Here is a 19,160-nt window from a genome sequence, read left to right as displayed (position 1 = left end):
TTTTGATGGCCTGATGTGGAGGATTCAAGTGGTACCTTTAGTATTTGTAAAATATGTATTTGTTGTGGTATATACAAGATATGTCAAAGATTATCCAGACTTGGCTGCTGAGTATTAACTGAATATTTCTCATTATATAAACAGAATTTTGATTCTTTTGATTATGACTTGGTACGACCGTTGCTACATTACACGTCTCTCAGGTATCAGCTGGCATTGGATAATACTTTGAAGAAGAACGTGTCTTCAATCAGGTTCTATATGAAATAAATTATTCAGGATTAAAATTACTTCATTTTTAACGTCAATCAAAGTTACACCAATCAAATCAAGTCAGACGTACTAACTACAATTGTAACGAAATTAAATGGCGTTTCAATTCTTTTTCATAATCGATAGAAACAGTGAAGCCTTTGTCCTCCTAAATGTTGAAAAAAAAACAATAAATTTGAACCTTCATTAGCACAATTATTTAAATGCTTCATAGATACTTTTTATCTAAAGATACATATTATTTTTAATATCCTGAAACTAACTATACCTTTATTTTTAAACTTAATATAGGAAACAGTTAAAAGATAGTATTAAGCTAAAGGTACTATATATACCTTTAGAGTGCATAACTCATTAAAACTTCAAGTTCTAATATTCAATTTATAAAAGAGACGTTTCTTCCTTTCATATAGTCGTTATAGACATCACGCTACTAACAAAACTGTTCGAGAGATGCATACTTCAAGCACGACATGACTGGAAACATAAGTAGTCATAAACTAAATAATTTCGATTCAGAGGAGGCTACTAACTTCTCGTAAAATTCAAAGTTTACTGCATAAGCTCAGACAGTCTTTCAAATATAATTATCTACTTTAATTTTTTCTTTAAAATTAGTTCTTTTTAAAATATCGATAATAACATATCAACATTAATTGACAAGTTAATTGAATTGTGTGAAAAAAATTTAAATAATTTGCCTTTGATCGTACTCCACTATTACGTTAGTAAATTAACATTGAGAAAACCATTAGCATCATCAAAGAAAGTTAACACAGTTCAAAATATTTAATTTTAAGTAATGTAATTTTTTTTTAATTGTCGGTATATTGAAGAACATAAAGTATTGGCAATCCCCGGAGAATATATCGATACTTATCGATATATCGTAGTCTTTCCTCATGTCCCCTTGAAATTCTCTTGATTTCTTGACTGACTGTGAGTATGTGGGTCAGTCCTATAGTATTTAGGTACCCACAATACTTCTCAGGATATTGTTCTGAAAAAGTTGTATTTTGTTTATGTTGCTCTTTGCCGAATATCCCCATAATTGAACTTCGTATGTCCATATAGGTTTTAGTATTCTTCCTTGTGGTACACCTGATTTAGCTTCTTTAACTGTTGAGTAAGCTCCTTCTTGTTTAACTCTAAACATTCTGGCTGTAATGTAGTATATTATAAGTTCAGTGTGTTGCTTTGGTAACATTTTATGCAGTTTATGAACAAGGCAAAATGCTAAACCTTATCGAATTTTACTTTCGTAGGCTTTTTCAATAACATCTGTTATTCTGTGAACCTGGCCAATTGTTGAATGCTTGTTAATATACCCAAACTGGTGTGCTGGTATTAGGTTTTTTCCCTCTATGATTGGTTTTATTCTTTTATTATATATAATATATTTACCATTACAATTAAGTACCAAAATATACTAAACTTTTAGTACTGATTTAGAAGATTTAAAAGTAATTAAATGGTTTTTTTTCAATGTTTAAGAAATATATTTAATTTTTTTGAAATATCGTAAACTATCGCCTTACAAAACTATTGATATATTGATATATCGGTCCAAAAAATATCGCTCAAAAATATATCGATATTTTTTCGGTATACCTAGTGCAGACTGGAAAGTCCAGCTTGCCGTCACTGACGTATGAGGGTTGAATCTCGTTGGAGCTAACGTTTGTTAAAAGACCTAGTGCAAATTATTAAAAGGTTTATTAAAAATAATAGATATTTGAAGTGGCTAAACAACACAAATGTATCACAAATATTTTAAGGACATATCTCGATAATATGTTTAATTTAATTAATTTTTTTTTCAGATAAGACAGTAGCTGCGAAAATGCCACAGTATGATGGTTACGTTTCAAATCGTTCTAGGTATGTATCAAAACCGTTCAGCTACCACTACTATGGCACGAAATTGATGTCGGTGAAATTATGATTAAACGTTATTACTAGAAACCTGCGAATAACAATGGGATGTTGGTTAAGTAGCGCTAATGGAGATAACTAGGTCAGAGTAAGACAAGTCGTTTAATTGTGCTTAGAAATTATTTATAGTATTCTTCTATCGAGAGACATATACAGTTAGTCAAGTTACGGAAACTTGTTGATCAACATTGCCACTGTTGTTTGACCGTTTATGTAATAACGTAATTAGTGTAGCTGTAAATTGTTTCTATATCAAGTTCAAGCCAAACTTGTTTTGCTATATTGGATTGTAGAATTTATAAAAAGGGTTTCATTGGGTTTCTAATACATACATAGTTAGTTTACTAGAGTGGATAACATTATAGTAAACTATTATTATGGACCATTCATATTAATCTTAAAAAAATATTTTTAACAAAAAAAATTTAACCGACTTCATAAAATAAATAAGGAGCCCCTAAAATTTTAAAAATAATCAAACTTAGATTTTTAATACAAAAATAAATTTTAAAACAAAATATTTACATAATAACCGATGTAATAACTATTAAAAATAAATAAAAACCTTATTTAACCTATCTACTAGACGTAATTTATATTCTACTATATACACACAATTTAGTTTCATACTTCTCTAAACCTATGTATAAGCTATATATCCTATAAGTTTTACAATTTTTTTAATTTTTAGGAGTTCCTTATATCTTTTTTAAAGTCAGTTCAATTTTTTTGTTAAACATATTTTTCTCCTTTTAGTGATAGATATTAACACATTAAGGAAAAAACGCAGTTATTTTATTCAACATTACAATGGGTAGGCCAAGTAAAGGTGCAGCCCGTATGAGGAAGAATGGGAATAAAGAAACAATAATTGAAATTAAGGAGCGTTTCTGGCTCCGGGGTCTGCTACCTAGCCTATGTGATTTGACAAATGTGTGTAATTTAAGCATTTCCCTCGATATCCCCCCCACCCCCCACCAGATCTTAATTTGGTTTCAATGGGATCACCTTGGAAGGTATACTTCTAGGTCTTTTCTTCAGATTAAAAAATAATTTTTATATAAAACGCAATTTTTTTTATAACATCTTTATTAGAAACGCTTAGCACAAACTTAATTATACATTAATTTATTACTACTTTTCATTTGTACTTATATTTATTCACAAGCAAGGCGAGTGCGAGAAAATACATCAATATGTAGTCCTCAATAATAAAATTATGATAACTTATAGCTATAGTTTACACTAAAGGTATACACTTTATATAAGTTCGTATGGTTTGGTTCGCTTCAATCTCCTGACATACTGCGCGCTGTCCAGCAGTTGTATTGCTTCCACGTTAGTATGATTTAGTAATCTTCTTTCGTGTTTCAAGGTGAAATCTTGGATAACTTCGCAAATCCATTTGATTTCCAGGTCATCGTGCAGTTCTTTGTTGGTTACGTAGCGATAGGCATTGGTAATCTATCGAAGAACCTTGTTTTGACAGCGTTGTATGACTAGTTCATTGAATCTTTAGTGAATCCCCATATTTGCACCACATAGGTCCAAATTGGCTTTATAATTGTCTTATAGATCAATCTCCATGATTTTAGATCAAGTTGAGAGTATCTTCCGACTAACCAGTATAGTTGTTTTATTTTGGTTCTAATGAGATTCATCAAGATGGTTTCCAAGGTATTTAGCTGATTCTGCTTGAGGAATTGGGCATCCATTCATGGGGAATTTTCCAATCTTTCGCCCATTTGTAGATTTTGTTGACTGCCACTTGTATTTTTTCTATTGCCCTAGGCAGAGATATGTCGTTTGCCATTATATTAATGGTTTAGTTAAGTGTAAGTAGCTCATGATTATTGTACAGGAATAGTTCTATTTTATATGGTTTCACCAGCGATTTACAAATGGAAACTCGGCCCATTAAATATTTCACTGTTCAACAATATATAAATAATTCAAATCTGTTTTATGGCTGATGTTTAGTTTCCCAGCGATGTCGCGAGACGAAATATGTTGCTCTACTTCGATATATTTAGAATTTAGTTGGCTTTTTAGTCAGCTATAGCGACTTTGATCATTAACATCAAGCCTTCCGGAACGAAAATGAGCAAAGCAATTCTCACACTAGCGTTTACTTAAGCTGTCATCACAATAAAGATCACACAATTTTCAATGAATCTTCTCATTTGTCGCTTTTCCGTAGTAATATAAATTAAAATATAAGGAAAATGAGAGTCATTGAGTGTTGATTATGAATTAATAACCTTACATAAAAACCGGATTTATATTAAGTTGCTAATGTTGAAAATTACTATATTTTATTTTTTTACACCATTTTATTGTAATAGTACCAGGCATATTTATACGCAATATAGTACTTATAATTCACGTCAGCTGGTATTACTGATGTGCATGAAAATATATACTATTTACGGTATTTCTTAACTTCCATATTCTTTGAAGGTTTGACTTTAAACAAGGATATTACTAGTTTTCATAATGGCCTGTGAAAGGTCAGTGGCTTATACTTGATCAGAATCGATAAACAATTTTTAAGGGCGTAGCAAGATTTCAGACATAATGAATTTATTTTGACCTTTTACTACAAAAAAAATAAGGTTGGAAGTGTTTTTATAATGTACATAGAAATCGTAATTTACTCCCAAACATATGTAATTCAAAGATAAGCACATATATGAGTAAGCTATACATGAAAGAATAATAATTGTTCATTATATATTTTTATATATTTTTTCGTCAATAATACATTATTTTAATACGTAATTATCTAGGCTTCCTTCTAGGCTGTTCACTCTATTTCACAGGCTCTCTTGAGTACTATTAACAATCAGAGTTATTTTGTTGATGTCCTTCCTTGTCTGACAAAAGAGTTATTGATTTAGATTTCTGGAATGTTCCTTTACGCCATCTTTGATTCTGATTTAATGTCCTCACTCGTTCGCCAACCAACATTTTCACCATCATTAGTTATTTAATGTGATTCAGGCAAATAGCTCGATGATGCAAGTTTAATGCATTGGGAAATAGCGGCGGAATCAAAAAATCCCAAAATACAGGCGCCATAGCCTTGCCAGTCAACTGTAGCGTTTTTCCACGCTTTGGAGCAGGTTCATCGTGTGCAGTCCACTCAGAAGACTGTCGATTGAACTTCGGAGCGAAATGATGGAGCAATATTTTATCCATTGTCACATATCGACGCAAAAACTCGGGTTAATTACGCTTGATCATCTTCAAATACTGCTACGAATCATTAACTCTTTGTTGTTTTTGGTCAAAAGTGAGCTCGCTAGCCACCCACTTTGCACAGAGCTTTCTCTTACCCAAATATTCGTGAATGATATGATGTAACGTTCAGTTGATATCTTTAGAGTGTCTGCTATTTTATTAAATTTTGAATTTACGGTCATTCAAAATCATTTTGAAGATTTTTTTAATGTTTTCGTCGGTAAAAACCTCTTTTAGGCGTCCATTGCGTTCACCGTGTTTGGTACTCATTTCACTACGTCTAAACTTAGCATACCAATCCTTAATGGTTGATTTTCCTGAGGCAGTGTCCGGAAACTCATCGTCAAGCCAAGTTTTTGCTGCAACTGTATTTTTTCTTTTTATAAATTTTTTTCAACAAAAGTTCAAAAATTCACTCAAAATGCTATACAAATTTATACACGCATCTTTTGAGGGTTATGGCTAACTAAAAATTATACATATGGATTTAATTCTAGTAGAGCCATCTATGTGTAAGGCCGGGGACTTTTCAATTGATATGTTAAATGAAGCTTTCTGGGTTCAAAATAAAATCATTTTTACTTTTATTTAAAGGTTATGTTAATAATACATGATCAAACGAAAGAACTTAACTGTACATTTAACAGATATAGTAGTTTCATTAGATACATATTAACATCAATATTTCAAGGTTCTTAATATACCTTTTTTTTTTCATACCAGTATTTTATTTATGTTTTAGATGAATATGGCAATTTAAAAGCAAACCATTTCCGCTGCTAAATTGTAAATGGGTATAATTAAGTGTTTTTTATGTAAAAAATCGTAAACAATTTTTAAATTAGTTCGTAAATCATTTGGATGGTATTTTGATACGCAGAGTGATTAAAAAATATACGGGATGATGCAATAATCAAGTTACCGTTGTTTATTTAAATCCTTATTTTGTAAAAATATGAATATTTTGATATTTTAGAACATCTGTGGATGAATTTTTTACCGTGGTCAAGATACATTTGTTAGTAATTTACCAACATCATCATTATCAATTCAGAGCTGTTCACTACGTCTTCGAGAGAATAGGTCGATTTTATTACAATTTGCGACGAATTCGTATATCTTTCATCCGACAATCCAAACTATTCTTTTGAGTATATTCCTCTATTCCATACGTACTAATTGATGATGACATATATTATGGCACTAATAGATGTCACTTTCTTCTTCTATATTACTATTCCAAAGTACTTGAATTCGTGCTTGCTCTAACTGGGTCCTGTTTGGATTTACAATAACATGCGCTACATCAGCTGTAAATACTTTGATACTTTCTTTGTCATTTCTCAGTCATATCATGAAGAAAGCATCAAGATCTGGATCAGCGAATATAACGCGACATCAGCGAATATCAGCTCAGTCAAGAAGTTTGTAACAGCATATTGAACACCAGGTCGGTTTTTTAAAAGTTTTCATATAATTCCATCCACCACCATGTTAAACGTATTCAGCATCTAAAGCTGCCCAAAGTGAAGACTAGTGTATAGAGTCTTAAGCAGAGCTGATTTGAATAAAAACGACTATCGCACCCTTCCCCCATTTCACTACATTTCTCTATGAACTGGCGAAGTGCGAAAATCTTATCTACACGTTGGTAACGTAAGTTAAGATCACGTTAATTTTATTAAATACCTTTATTAGAAAAAAAAATTATCTGTTTAAAGTTATTTTGTACATACGTCATTTAAATTTATTCTCAGTTTTAGTTCAGTCTGGCTTTGACGTACAAAAAAATTCTAATCTAAATAAAATAATTGAACAAAAATGTTATCAAATATAATTTATTTTAACATTATGGTACACCTAAAAGCTACAGTTAATTATACATCCACAATATTTTATAGGTTCGAGTTATAACCGCTTATCACTATTGCTTGCAAGAATTTTGCATACCTCTGACAACCGGACGACTTTGACAGGCTCATTCGTTTATATATTCGAACTAATCAGACAGCATTGTGTCTCTTTTTAACCAGAATAAAATGAGAAGGAAATTATTGTCTGATTCTAAAACGAATTTACAAATTGCTGCAGGCATTACATTAAAAATCTTGATAACGTAGTTACAAAAAACTTTGAAGAAACTATAAGTCTATTACGGTCTTTATTTATAGTATGTAACCGTGGTAGCTATAAAAGAACGTATTATATCACCCTCCCAACTCATTTAAATATATTAATAGTGTTAAAAACACCTTATAACCCAATAATAAGTATATGCATTAGCTAGCTAATTAGTTAAATGTTATGCAGTATATAATATAATAGTTCATACAATACTTTCTAGCACACAGATGGATTCCGTGATAAAAAATTTAATAATGTTCACATAGCAACATCCTCCAAAAATATTAATCGTTGCTTCACTTCTCTCTTTAGTATGATAAGCATTGCATTACTTTACAGTATAAGTATTTCATTTTGATATCGATTATATATATATATATATATATATATATATATATATATAATTCTATTGTTCTACTGTTAAGTAATAAGGAACCCTGATAATGTCCGGAAAATTAAATATTAAGAAGAATTAATTATCAAAAGACACTAAACCTTTCAAATTAAGTACCAATTTAAAAAGCTTATTAAAAAAATATTTAAAAGTTATTTTAAAATTATTTTAAAGAAAATCAGTTTTAAAGATTATCAAAGGTCATAAAAAAAGTATTCGTTCTCAATTAATTTCAAAATAGAGTATTTTACCTGTAGATGTACGATGTGCACTGATAAACACAAACCCTGCCGTCAAATGGATGGGCCGGGTGCTGACCGAGAGAGTGAAAGAGATGATCAGCTTGCCTGAAATTCTCTCTCAAAAACGTTGTTAGCTCTTAGACTATAATTTGTAATACCAAAAACACGATTTGCCTTTGCCTTAAACGTCAATAGTCATTGGAGACCATAACTGTGTTACACGGTGGCAAAATCGTTTTCATCGGCTTGTGACACGTTGTAATATTTAAAAAAAAGTTATTTCACTAAAATCACCGTAATCTTTAATCTAATCGCCGGATTTTATGAAGTGTAGTGTAGTTAATTCCTAAAGTGTTCTTTACTTTGGGGGTCGGCACTTTTATATTTTGGTACACCCATGTATATATAATTTTTCAAACACAATTAGATGAAAAGAGCATGTTACATAACAGTATCAATTAGGTTTTGAACACATTTTAGATATATTATTGGATTTGTGTTATTACATAATAATTAATTTCCGGTTATGTTTTATGCTTTCGTTACGGCGGTAAGTGGTACTATTACACATTAAATATTCTCACGGTACTTTAAGTTTTTAATTTCTATTTTATATTCCGTTTTTGTTTTTTCTATTTTTTTCCTTATCTTTTATCTCTCACGTTATATTTCGTATATCTTCAACAAATCTGTAACAATAACTATAATTGTTAAGTTGAACTTAAAGTACAGTACAAAAGAGTTTTTTATAGGTTTATCTAGTATTTTTTCAATTATAACTACTGTAAAAAACTCGATTTAGATGAAGAGAAACCCGTCAATAAGTTAGTGTGAACTTTTTTTACAATATAAAACTTTAGTTAATGTTGATAAACGCAGGGTAGAATCCGGATCGAGTTGGTGGTAAATTAATGTTTGTAATTGTTTATTATCGTGATTGTATAAGAGGAAATAGTGCAAAATCCGACAAGTAAAATGACCCCAGTCATGGTAGTAACTAGGCTGGGTAAAACTGAATGTCTTCTGGGTTGATTTCCAAGTTGGTAGACTAAATGCCGAGGACCGTGGTTCAATGTCCACGTTAGGTAGGTCCAGTCCAAATAAAACCTAGTTGGAGTCTCTAAAATATAACAAAAAAACTTTAATTATACTCTTTAGTTTTTGGTGTATTTACTGGATACCTATAATGGTTTTTTTGCCTGTACATTTAATTGTAACCGTAAGGACTATACTTGGAATTTGTAAAAAAATATGCTGTTTGTAAAAATAGAATAGAAGAGAGAAACGTTATTCTTCTGTATATTGATATAAAAAATACATATATAGAATCTGCTATAGATTCCTGTATTTATGTTATTGCTAAAAATTGATAGTTATCTTTAATTAAATTATTAAGTTTTATTAAATATTTTACTTTAATATGCACCTAATTAATTTCACTTATTTTAAAATTATAAATCATATAATTAATATTCCTATTTTAATTTCACCAGATTTAAATCAAACCTGAGTCGTTTGCTTAATATTTCTGACATTTTAACTATTACCAAATAACCTATTTCATTTCCGTTAAAAGTTCAAAACAGTTCTTAAACCCTAATATGTTGTTGGGTTCTGCACCTTCAAGAATGTCTGTAGGCTTGAGTTAACTATAAGCTATTGACCTTTCAATAGAACCATATAAAATCATTAAATTGCTGTTATAAATACCAGCAAATGTACCAACAGTACGTGAAAGGTACCAAGGTCGTAATTTTATGTAAAGAGTGATTGTGATCGAGCGCCAATAATGTAACGGTCTACAGGGTCATTCTGCTTTTTTGCATTATTACGTTTCCACACAAAAAATAACTCTCAACTCATCCAACCACCAGAATAGCCATGAAATGTAGAAACTAGCATGATATTCATCGGGTTGTCTTTATTTTAATATAACTATATATATTTAATGGTACAGTGTGTCCCAAAATTTATGTCACTAGTTCATTTTCTATAATTTTTTATAATTAAATTATTTTAACTAAAATAATACATTCCAATTCTAATGAATATGTATTAGCAGTGTTTTTATTTTTTAGGATTAGTCCTGGTTTTATCGCAGCATAGCATAGCCGATGGAGATAGTCCCCGACACTCCAGGGAAAAACTATCGTCTTCCCCGTCCACGCCTGTCCAGAATGCCACCGAAATCAACAACAGGGACCTGAACAAAATAGTTACGGACGATCCGAAGACTGACCTATTGGACTCAAAAATCAAACCTGTAAATAATGTACATAACCTAGAAACATTCCCCTTGAAATTCGGAAAACCCGAGGAGGACGACATCAGCAACAGCGAGTTTAGAGACGTCGTCAAGGACAAGGAGAAACATCTCTTTAAGGGATCGAGATCGATAGACTTGGACACTTCGAAATTTTGGTCCAGCAAAAACAACGTGTTCACCATTCCACCGCTTCCAGATATCGACAAGTTCCGTGAACCGGATGAAGAATCTTTCGACAACACTCACCGATCGAGCTTCCTGTCGAAATTCGAACTGACCACCCCCAAGTCAGAGCTATTCGATAAAAAATTTAAGGAAACCGTAGAAAGCGTCGATCAGACCATCGAAGAAGGATACAGGGAAAGCAAAATTCAACCCGAGGATGAATTAGAATCTGATGAAGAAGTGCTTGGGCCACTTGGAAACGACACTAATGAGTATCTACAGACTAAAAGCATCGTGAAAAATGAAACAGTTGACAAGAACTCGATTCATAGAGATCTAGATATTGAACAAACCAGAAAAATCGATTTTGAAAATACCTTTAATGATACCAGCACGTATTCCGAGGAAACGACTAAAGGAGATACTTTTGAACCGATTAGTGAGAAAATACCTGTTATAAGCACTGTTGATTTTACTAGAAAAGCATCATTTATTAAGGATTCCACCACAGAAAAAATTAACAATCAAATATTAAGCAATAAAATTGAAACAGAAACCAGAGAACCCATCAAATTTATTACCAGCACGATTATTCCTAGTACAACTGCGAAATCCAAAGGAGAAATTGAGAATATCCATGAAAGTGAAAGTTCGGTTCATATTCCGATAGTAACTCAGGCACCAAATATATCAGATTGGGATAATCAAGTCGTGCCAGTTCAGTTTGTTACTGAAAGGAAAAATGTGATAATACCTAATACACCTGAAACCATCGAGTCGTCCATTACAGTTCTTCCAAAAGTAACAGAGCTGAGTGAATTTGTTGATAAACAACATAACATCACTGCTAGATTAGCTGAAGAAGGTACCACCACAGAAGAAATGATTACCACTACTTTATATACATACACTACTATATTATCAACTGATACCACTACAACATCTTCCGACACTACCACGTTATCCACTAATCCTACTACATTATCCACAGATACCACTACACTATCTACTGAAACTACCACAGAATTTACTGAACCTACTACATTACCTACTGAGTCCACTACATTAAATACTAGCACCATGCAAAACATTGAATCAACTACAGAAATAGAAACAACTGAAATGCTAACGGATAATGTTACCGAACTAAGCATAGATGACATTTCCACTGAATCGATTACAACAGAAATAGTACAAGGAACATATAAAAGTTTAAATATACTCTCGAGTTCATCTCAAACAACCACTCCTAATGAAAACATTACTACTGAACCAAGTTCTGAATTAACCCCAACATCACCTGTAATCACCACGGAAACAACGGAGAGCGTTACTATCACAGAAGCTATTAATGACATTGATGAAAATATAATCGCAAAACATACCGATCAGAATAAAATGACGGAAACCGTGTGGGAAACCATTTCATCTTCAACTACTCCTGTCCCTACTTCTGTTAACACAGCTCTAACTCCGGAAACCACATCAGAGGAAGAGGCGACCACAACCGAATACGCTTTTGTACATATCGAAGAATCAGGAAGCAACCAGACCACACTTCACCCAGAAACTCTTAGTCCTAGTTTGAATTATTCTACTCCAATTCTCACCAATGAAACAATAAATGATATTATATATAAGAAGGTGATAACTGACAATTTGATTCCATATGATGATACCACTCCACCTACCATTAGTAACTCCACAGCAACCGAGGGAAATACAGAAACTGTACCAACTGAACATAGTTTAACTAATGATGGAACCGAAGGTACCAACAAAGGAAAAATTGCTGCTATTGCAATATCTTCGGTTGCGGCTGTCTGTTTAGTTTTACTAGCAGGACTTCTAGTGAGTTTTCAACGATTTTTATTTTAATTTTGCTTAAAATTATATTTTATTTTACAGTATGTAATGAAAAAGAGGCAAAGGCGTCTAAACTATGGCCCAAGATGTAGACCTGTGAGTCTGGATGATTACAGTATAGACAACTTATCAGTTTACAACAGTGTCAGAAGGAAAGCCGACCGAATGTCGAAAAGATCATTTGGAAACCCTGCTTTTGAAGATCCTGTACGTTGCTTTCATGATATTTTTCGGAACAGTTTCATTAAATTACCATCTTTTAGACCTCACCGTCACATCCACTCAATTTCCCAGCACTTGCAAAGTTTTCCACGAATGTTGAGGACATTAGAGCAGAATACGAAGAAATACCACAAATTTCGGCTCGAACTTCAGAACTACCTGAAGGTTGTGATTCGAAAAATAGGTATGCCAATGTAATACCTCTACCAGAAACCAGAGTGATTTTAAGATCCCTAGATGAATATGAGAACAGCGATTATATTAACGCTAATTATGTTACTGTAAGTATTCATTATCGTAATGACATTTCATATATAATCCTGTTTTACAATTAACTCATTTCCTACAGGGGCCTAAGAATGTTCGAGGTTACTATATTGCTACACAGGCACCCATGCAGAATACCGTTGATGACTTTTGGAGAATGATTTGGGAACAACAAGTCAAAGTTGTACTGATGCTCACTCATTTGGTTGAAAATGGACTCGTATGTTTTTTAATTTTTATATACAAATAAAGTAATAAACATTTAAGGATAGGATTTAATTTTGAGACTGGAAAAAGTCATCGAACCAAGCGCATTCGCCAAAATGTTTGAACTTAAATTACAAGAATATTAGTAGTTTAATCATTTAACGCATTTTAAATCCACTTCATCACAAGTTCTAATCCAAGTTTTCTTATTTATGTTTTTTGCTTCTCGTTCTCAGACAATTTTTGATGAGTTCACGTTTTTTTTCAGGAAAAATGTGTTGATTATCTGCCTGAGTCTGAGGTACTGAATTGTAGTAGATCCTTTGGTGATTTCCAAGTTATTCTTAAGCGAAGGGAGGTGAAGGAGAAATATATAATTTCCAGCATCCAATTGAAGGTATCTTAAGAGATAAACTGTATATTATATTCTTTGTATTTCTAATGATATATACATTTTAGAACATGGTATCTAATAGTTGGAGGGAGGTTACTCATTTCTGGTATTTAGGATGGCCAGAGAAAGGTGTACCAACTGAAGCCAACTCATTAATAGCCTTTTTAATAGAAGCAAGAAGTTATATGAAAACAATGACATTAGACAATGTAAGTCGATTCTTATCTTTATTTATAAGCTGGGGCAAAATTGTTCATTATTTTAGAGAAATGCAGTTAATGGAATGCAAAATGGTGGTACCAATAATGAACACAATCCAGTTGTGGTGCATTGCAGTCCCGGAACTGGTAGGACAGGTCTGTTATAAGCATATTGTTGAGATAAAGGTGTTTAATGATGTAGTCCTTTTGCAGGAGTTGTCATAGCATCTGATATTGCTATCAGGGAGTTTGAAAGCACCAGATTGGTTGATATTCCCAAAATCGTGTATAAAATAAGAAGAGGTAGAGCCGGTGCTGTGCAATCTAAAGAGCAATATCAGTTTATTTATAAGGTATGCTTGTCTATATCTATTTTCTATTCATTACATTTTTATTAAAAAGTGTAAACTGGACAATACGATGGATGATGAGCACTTAATAAGAAAATTATATCTAAAATGTATTATATTTTTCACTTTTTAATTCGGAACATATATACATGCCTTTAATGTTTTATATTTTCTTTTAACAACATACCTAATTGGACTGTTTAAAATTTATGTTCACGTGATTGCTCGATGACCTCTTTTGTGCTCTGATAAATCCAGATTTCGTCACAGTTACCTAATGGTATCAAAATAATTCTGATTACATTTTTTGTAATTGATACATGTGTGCGTTTACTGTAAATTGTGAGGAGTATCAGCATTTATTCTAATGAAAGCTTTTTCAGATGAATTGTTGGTGTTCTATATTTTACATTCACAACGTTTTCCTAGAATAATAATCAATGAAAAGTGTCACATTTTATAAAGTGACAGCGATCTAGACATGTACTTACTATACAGCGTTTTTTAAACTTTTTTCATGTTTAGAAATATTTTGCAAATTAATTAACCGTAATTGCTATATTATTTATTTGATATTATATTTTAGTTATATCTCGCTAATGATATAGATTATCTTTATTTTTTTTTCAGGTGGTGAGCCTTTATGCAACAAAGCTTACCGGAGGAGCTTTAGAAAATTTCTAACATTTCGGTTACTAGATATAGAACAAATCTATAAAAGCACAATGATCATGATGATTTTTGAGTTATTTTTTAAGTTTCTATTTGTTGGAACAAATTTTTTGTGATATATGTATCTATTTTGTAGTGTATATGTTTGTAGCATATTTCGTTTGAAAAGATGTATTTTATGTAATAAATTAGAATATATATTAGATGTAAGTTAGATGTACATAAATGTGTCACTAAAATGATTATATTTTTGAATATGAAATTTTGTTTTTTATTTCAAATTTTCACCTAAAATCATATTTTATATCAAACCATTTGGAGCATTCATGGTTTTATTTAAATAATTATAAATTAATACATACTAAACAATCACTAAGAGAACTTTTCATTCATTACAGAATATAGAAACAAATATATAACAGTTACTGATCTAAGAATAACTGATGAATAATATTGCTTAATTAAATCGTATTGACTGTTGTGTTTTTGGTTACATTGTCCAGCTCTCGGCATTTATATTAATGCAGATTAGTTTCATTTTCATTTGAGATTGTAGTGCTCAATTCATTGTCATATAACGCATGTATGAATAAGGTTAAACGGTATTTTAGTGATATATCTCGATTCGATGAATTAAGAGCTTTAAAAATCCACTTTTTAATCAATGAAATAGAAACTGACAATTTGGATATGACTCTGCAGAATCATTATAAGTTTTTGAAATATTGAGCTTCGGCTCCAGATTTATTAAAATCATTGAAAATTCTACTTTGAGCTGTTCATGATTAACTTCTAAGTCACTCCATATAATTTGAGTCATCTTGAGTCATTTGCGCTGCCCAAAAATTGGATTGCTTCGGTAATGCCTTGATGAAGAAGTGTATTCATGACTCTTGATATATTTTGAATGGTCTGGTTGATGGTAACAATTTTTAAGTCAGTATGGAGATCATTGTTCCTGAAGTACCACGGTGCCGTTAACAGCCCATATTTGGATATCATATGTTCATTTGGGCTTAAGGATTTGTTTTTACGGAAATGTCTTATTGTAAGTTGACAGGGTAGTTCTTTCAAATAACCAAGACATTTTTCTAAATTGGATACTCACTTATTCTGTTGTTTCTTCATATAAGCTTTCCAGCATAGCTCTGTCTCCAATGTCCATTCTATGTCCATCAATTATATTTATTCTTCTATTTCTTGCTATTTTTATCTATAGCCTTTACGGAAACATTGTCAAGCTGCAACTAGTTATTGTATTATGTTTGCGACTCAGGAATATCACCAGTATACATCAGGTAAAATACCGGTCCTAATACACTACCCTGCTACTTTTGCGAGGTGTACCGGAAAGTCATTACCGGGTTTTCTAACAGATGTCGCTAGAGTTAAGTTTGTTATGATTTGAATATGTCATTTTAATCCACTGACATCAAGCTTTAAATCTATACATGTTATATTTTGCGAAAGTAATACCGTCATCAGCAAAGCAGTACTTCGCCAATGTCGAAGAATTTAGAATATGGCCCGATGAATGGTGTTACTCAAAGGATACAAACAGTTTTTTTTGGGATGGAATCCATAATTTGCCTGAAAGACAGGCAAGATGTATAGAATCAAATTGCTAATACTTTGAATAAATTTTTCCATTTTCTCTGAAATTATGTAGTTTAAAAAAAAACAACCGTAATGACCTACTGGTATACCTGGTACTTTTTTGATTCTAGTACTCATATTCATGTTTAACCTAAAAGTCCTATGCGAAATATAAAATTGTGACAATTCAAAATATTGTACCTTCTAAACATATCATAAAAAGCCTTTGTCATGTCAAGAGAAGTTAAGAAAACATTTTCTTTCCTCGTAGGACTTTTCAGTTATGTTAGTAATCTTTTGATTTTGGTCACGGTTAAAACTGCCTTCGGTCTTTTAAATACATTTCTTTCAAATTAGTTGGGCTTAGCAACTTTTTACTTTCCGTGTCTTGGTATTATTATCACTTCCGCTATTTTTATATTTTGAGTGCATATTTTAATTTAAAAAATGCCTTAATTAGATGTATATGTTATAACCATTGATGTATCTAGAGACTGCTTTAGAATTTCTCCTGTAATTAAGTCAAATCCAGAAGCCTTTTTTAGAATTTATATTAACAAGTTAATTGAAAAGGCCCCGGCCTGACACATAGATGTCGCTACTAGAATTAAATCCATATGTTTTTTAGTTACTAACCCTCAAAAGATGGGTGTATAAATTTGATAGCTGTCGGATCATGAGTTGGTGAATTATAGCATTTTGAGTGAAGAAAAGTTTATTATTGTGAAAAAAATGAAGAAAAAGAAAGTGCTGCTTGACCAAGACAATGCACCGTGTCATAAGTCAGTGAAAACGATGGCAAAAATCCTTGAATTGGGCTTCGAACTGCTTCCTCATCCATTGTATTCTCCAGATCTGGCTCCATCGACTATTTCCCGTTCACAGATCTCAAAAGAATACTCGCCGGGAAGAAATTTTCGTCGAATGAAAAGTTGATCGCCGAAACTGAGGCCTATTTTGAAGTAAAGGACAAATCGTATTTCAAAAATGGTATCGAAAAGTTGGACGGTTGAAGTTGGTATAATAAGTGTATCATCTTTGAAGGGTTGGAGCATTAAATCTAATATCGCTCTCTTGTATTATAAGATTGATTATCATAAAAGGTACTTTGTAATTACTTGATCTTTTGGGTGTTACCTTTTCGCCCATAGTATTTCAACATTTTTAATTGAAATTTAACTTATTTAGTTTTAGACTTAATTTTAGTGTCGGCATTATCTTCGCCACGTATTGGAACTATTTCTTATCTATTTTGTTGATGCGGCGGATGATAAGAATTAAAAATATTAATAAATTCGTTTGATAGAGATTAATTAAATTTCAAAACATTAAAAAGGAACAAAAACGAACTACAAAATTGAAATACTATATAAAAAAATAATTATTTTAGTTTAAATTACTACTATACTCACTAGAAAGAAAACTTTTAAACTACTCTTAGGTTGGAAGACGTACTGACCATTACGGGTTACGACAATCTGAATCACGTAAGCTTCCAACACCGCCATCTACCATAGAGCCAACAAATTAATTAACCACATGGATTCAATTTAAACAAAAATTATATTGATGTGCGACGTAAAACCGCCATTGCCACTTTTGGAGAGAGAGAGATTATTCAGTCGGTTGTTGAAATAATCACCGAAAATCTGTTTGAGCCGGTTATATCAGATTCAAACAACTTCCGAGCTACGACACGTTCTTTTACTGGGGCAATTTAACAGCGTTAATTCCTTCGCGTTTCGTTTATTTCCAAGCTTATTTATTAATGTGGTTTTTTCGCATCGAGGCATGTTGCAAAACAAACATGATTCCTAGAAATATTAAATCACATATAAAAAAGTGTTTTATATTATCAACATAATTTTATACGATTACTACTGTGATTATAAACGTAAAGAGTTAGTATTGTAAAGGTCATGTGGTTTATGTACACTTTATTACCTAAGTTAGCTCCATGGAGCTTCTTTCTATTCTTTGGCTCATTATAGTTTTCAAAGAGAAATAGAAGAAAGCTCTAACGATTATTTCAGAAATCAAATAGAATAGCTGTTACGAGAAATGTAAGAAAGTTGACATAAATACATTGCATTTAAAAAGGTTTACTTCGAAAGGGCCGAAATATATAATAATCCGTTAACTTTCCTTTTCAAAAGTATTTAAGTGTTTTTTTCAAAGTGGTAGTTTTCTGCCAAATTGTTAGAATTATTAACCAATAAATTCAAGGTTAATATAAAGGATCTTTATCTAAATTAAATGTAAACAATGTCACCAAAGTAACTTTATACGTTTGGTAAACATCACACCCGTATCAGAATATTTTACTAATACAATTAATAAATTGCATTAAACGAAGTAGTAACATGGTTTTATTGATATTATATGATAAGCACATATTCATTTTCATTGCATTTCACTTCCATCTCTTGATTAACATCAAAAATATACATTGTGGTATTTTTAACTAGAATATTTTTCTAATACCTAATTTTCATTTCTTGGCAAAATAATAAATTTTTCATACAGTAATTAGTTAAAGAGTACGAAGGAAACCTAAATTTTATCAAAATGCAACGTGTGTGTACAACGCTGAAATTGAATTATTAGCTGCTTGCGTGTATTTTGATCAATACCAATGTAAAAAAACTTTAAATACCATAACATAACTGCTAAATTTAATGGTTTTAATATTTCTCTACACAGAATACAGCCACTGATTATGAAATACTTAAAAATGCATTTTC

General features: G+C 31.6%; 1 protein-coding gene across 2 annotated transcripts in view; it reads left to right on the top strand.

Moving 5' to 3' along the window:
* Window positions 1-15,082, top strand: part of LOC143196660 (uncharacterized) — a 76,613-nt gene extending 61,531 nt beyond the window's left edge. Inside the window, exons 2-11 of one of the 2 annotated variants that reach the window (XM_076404535.1) lie at window positions 2,097-2,154; window positions 10,290-12,493; window positions 12,551-12,715; window positions 12,772-13,011; window positions 13,080-13,217; window positions 13,473-13,601; window positions 13,664-13,807; window positions 13,864-13,954; window positions 14,012-14,151; window positions 14,779-15,082. In XM_076404535.1, the coding sequence (XP_076260650.1) occupies window positions 2,127-2,154; window positions 10,290-12,493; window positions 12,551-12,715; window positions 12,772-13,011; window positions 13,080-13,217; window positions 13,473-13,601; window positions 13,664-13,807; window positions 13,864-13,954; window positions 14,012-14,151; window positions 14,779-14,832 (3,333 nt within the window). In that variant the 5' untranslated portion in view covers window positions 2,097-2,126 and the 3' untranslated portion in view covers window positions 14,833-15,082. The remainder of the gene's footprint in view (window positions 1-2,096; window positions 2,155-10,289; window positions 12,494-12,550; window positions 12,716-12,771; window positions 13,012-13,079; window positions 13,218-13,472; window positions 13,602-13,663; window positions 13,808-13,863; window positions 13,955-14,011; window positions 14,152-14,778) is intronic. The other variant, XM_076404536.1, reaches the window with a different exon arrangement.
* The last annotated feature ends 4,078 nt before the right edge of the window (window positions 15,083-19,160 follow it).

Source organism: Rhynchophorus ferrugineus, unplaced genomic scaffold (assembly GCF_030347505.1).
Source record: "Rhynchophorus ferrugineus isolate W39M unplaced genomic scaffold, kcgeb_rfMv2 rfM4, whole genome shotgun sequence".
NCBI lineage: Eukaryota > Metazoa > Arthropoda > Insecta > Coleoptera > Curculionidae > Rhynchophorus > Rhynchophorus ferrugineus.
The sequence above is the reverse complement of the archived record's forward strand: the minus strand, read 5'-3'. Positions and strand labels throughout refer to the sequence as shown.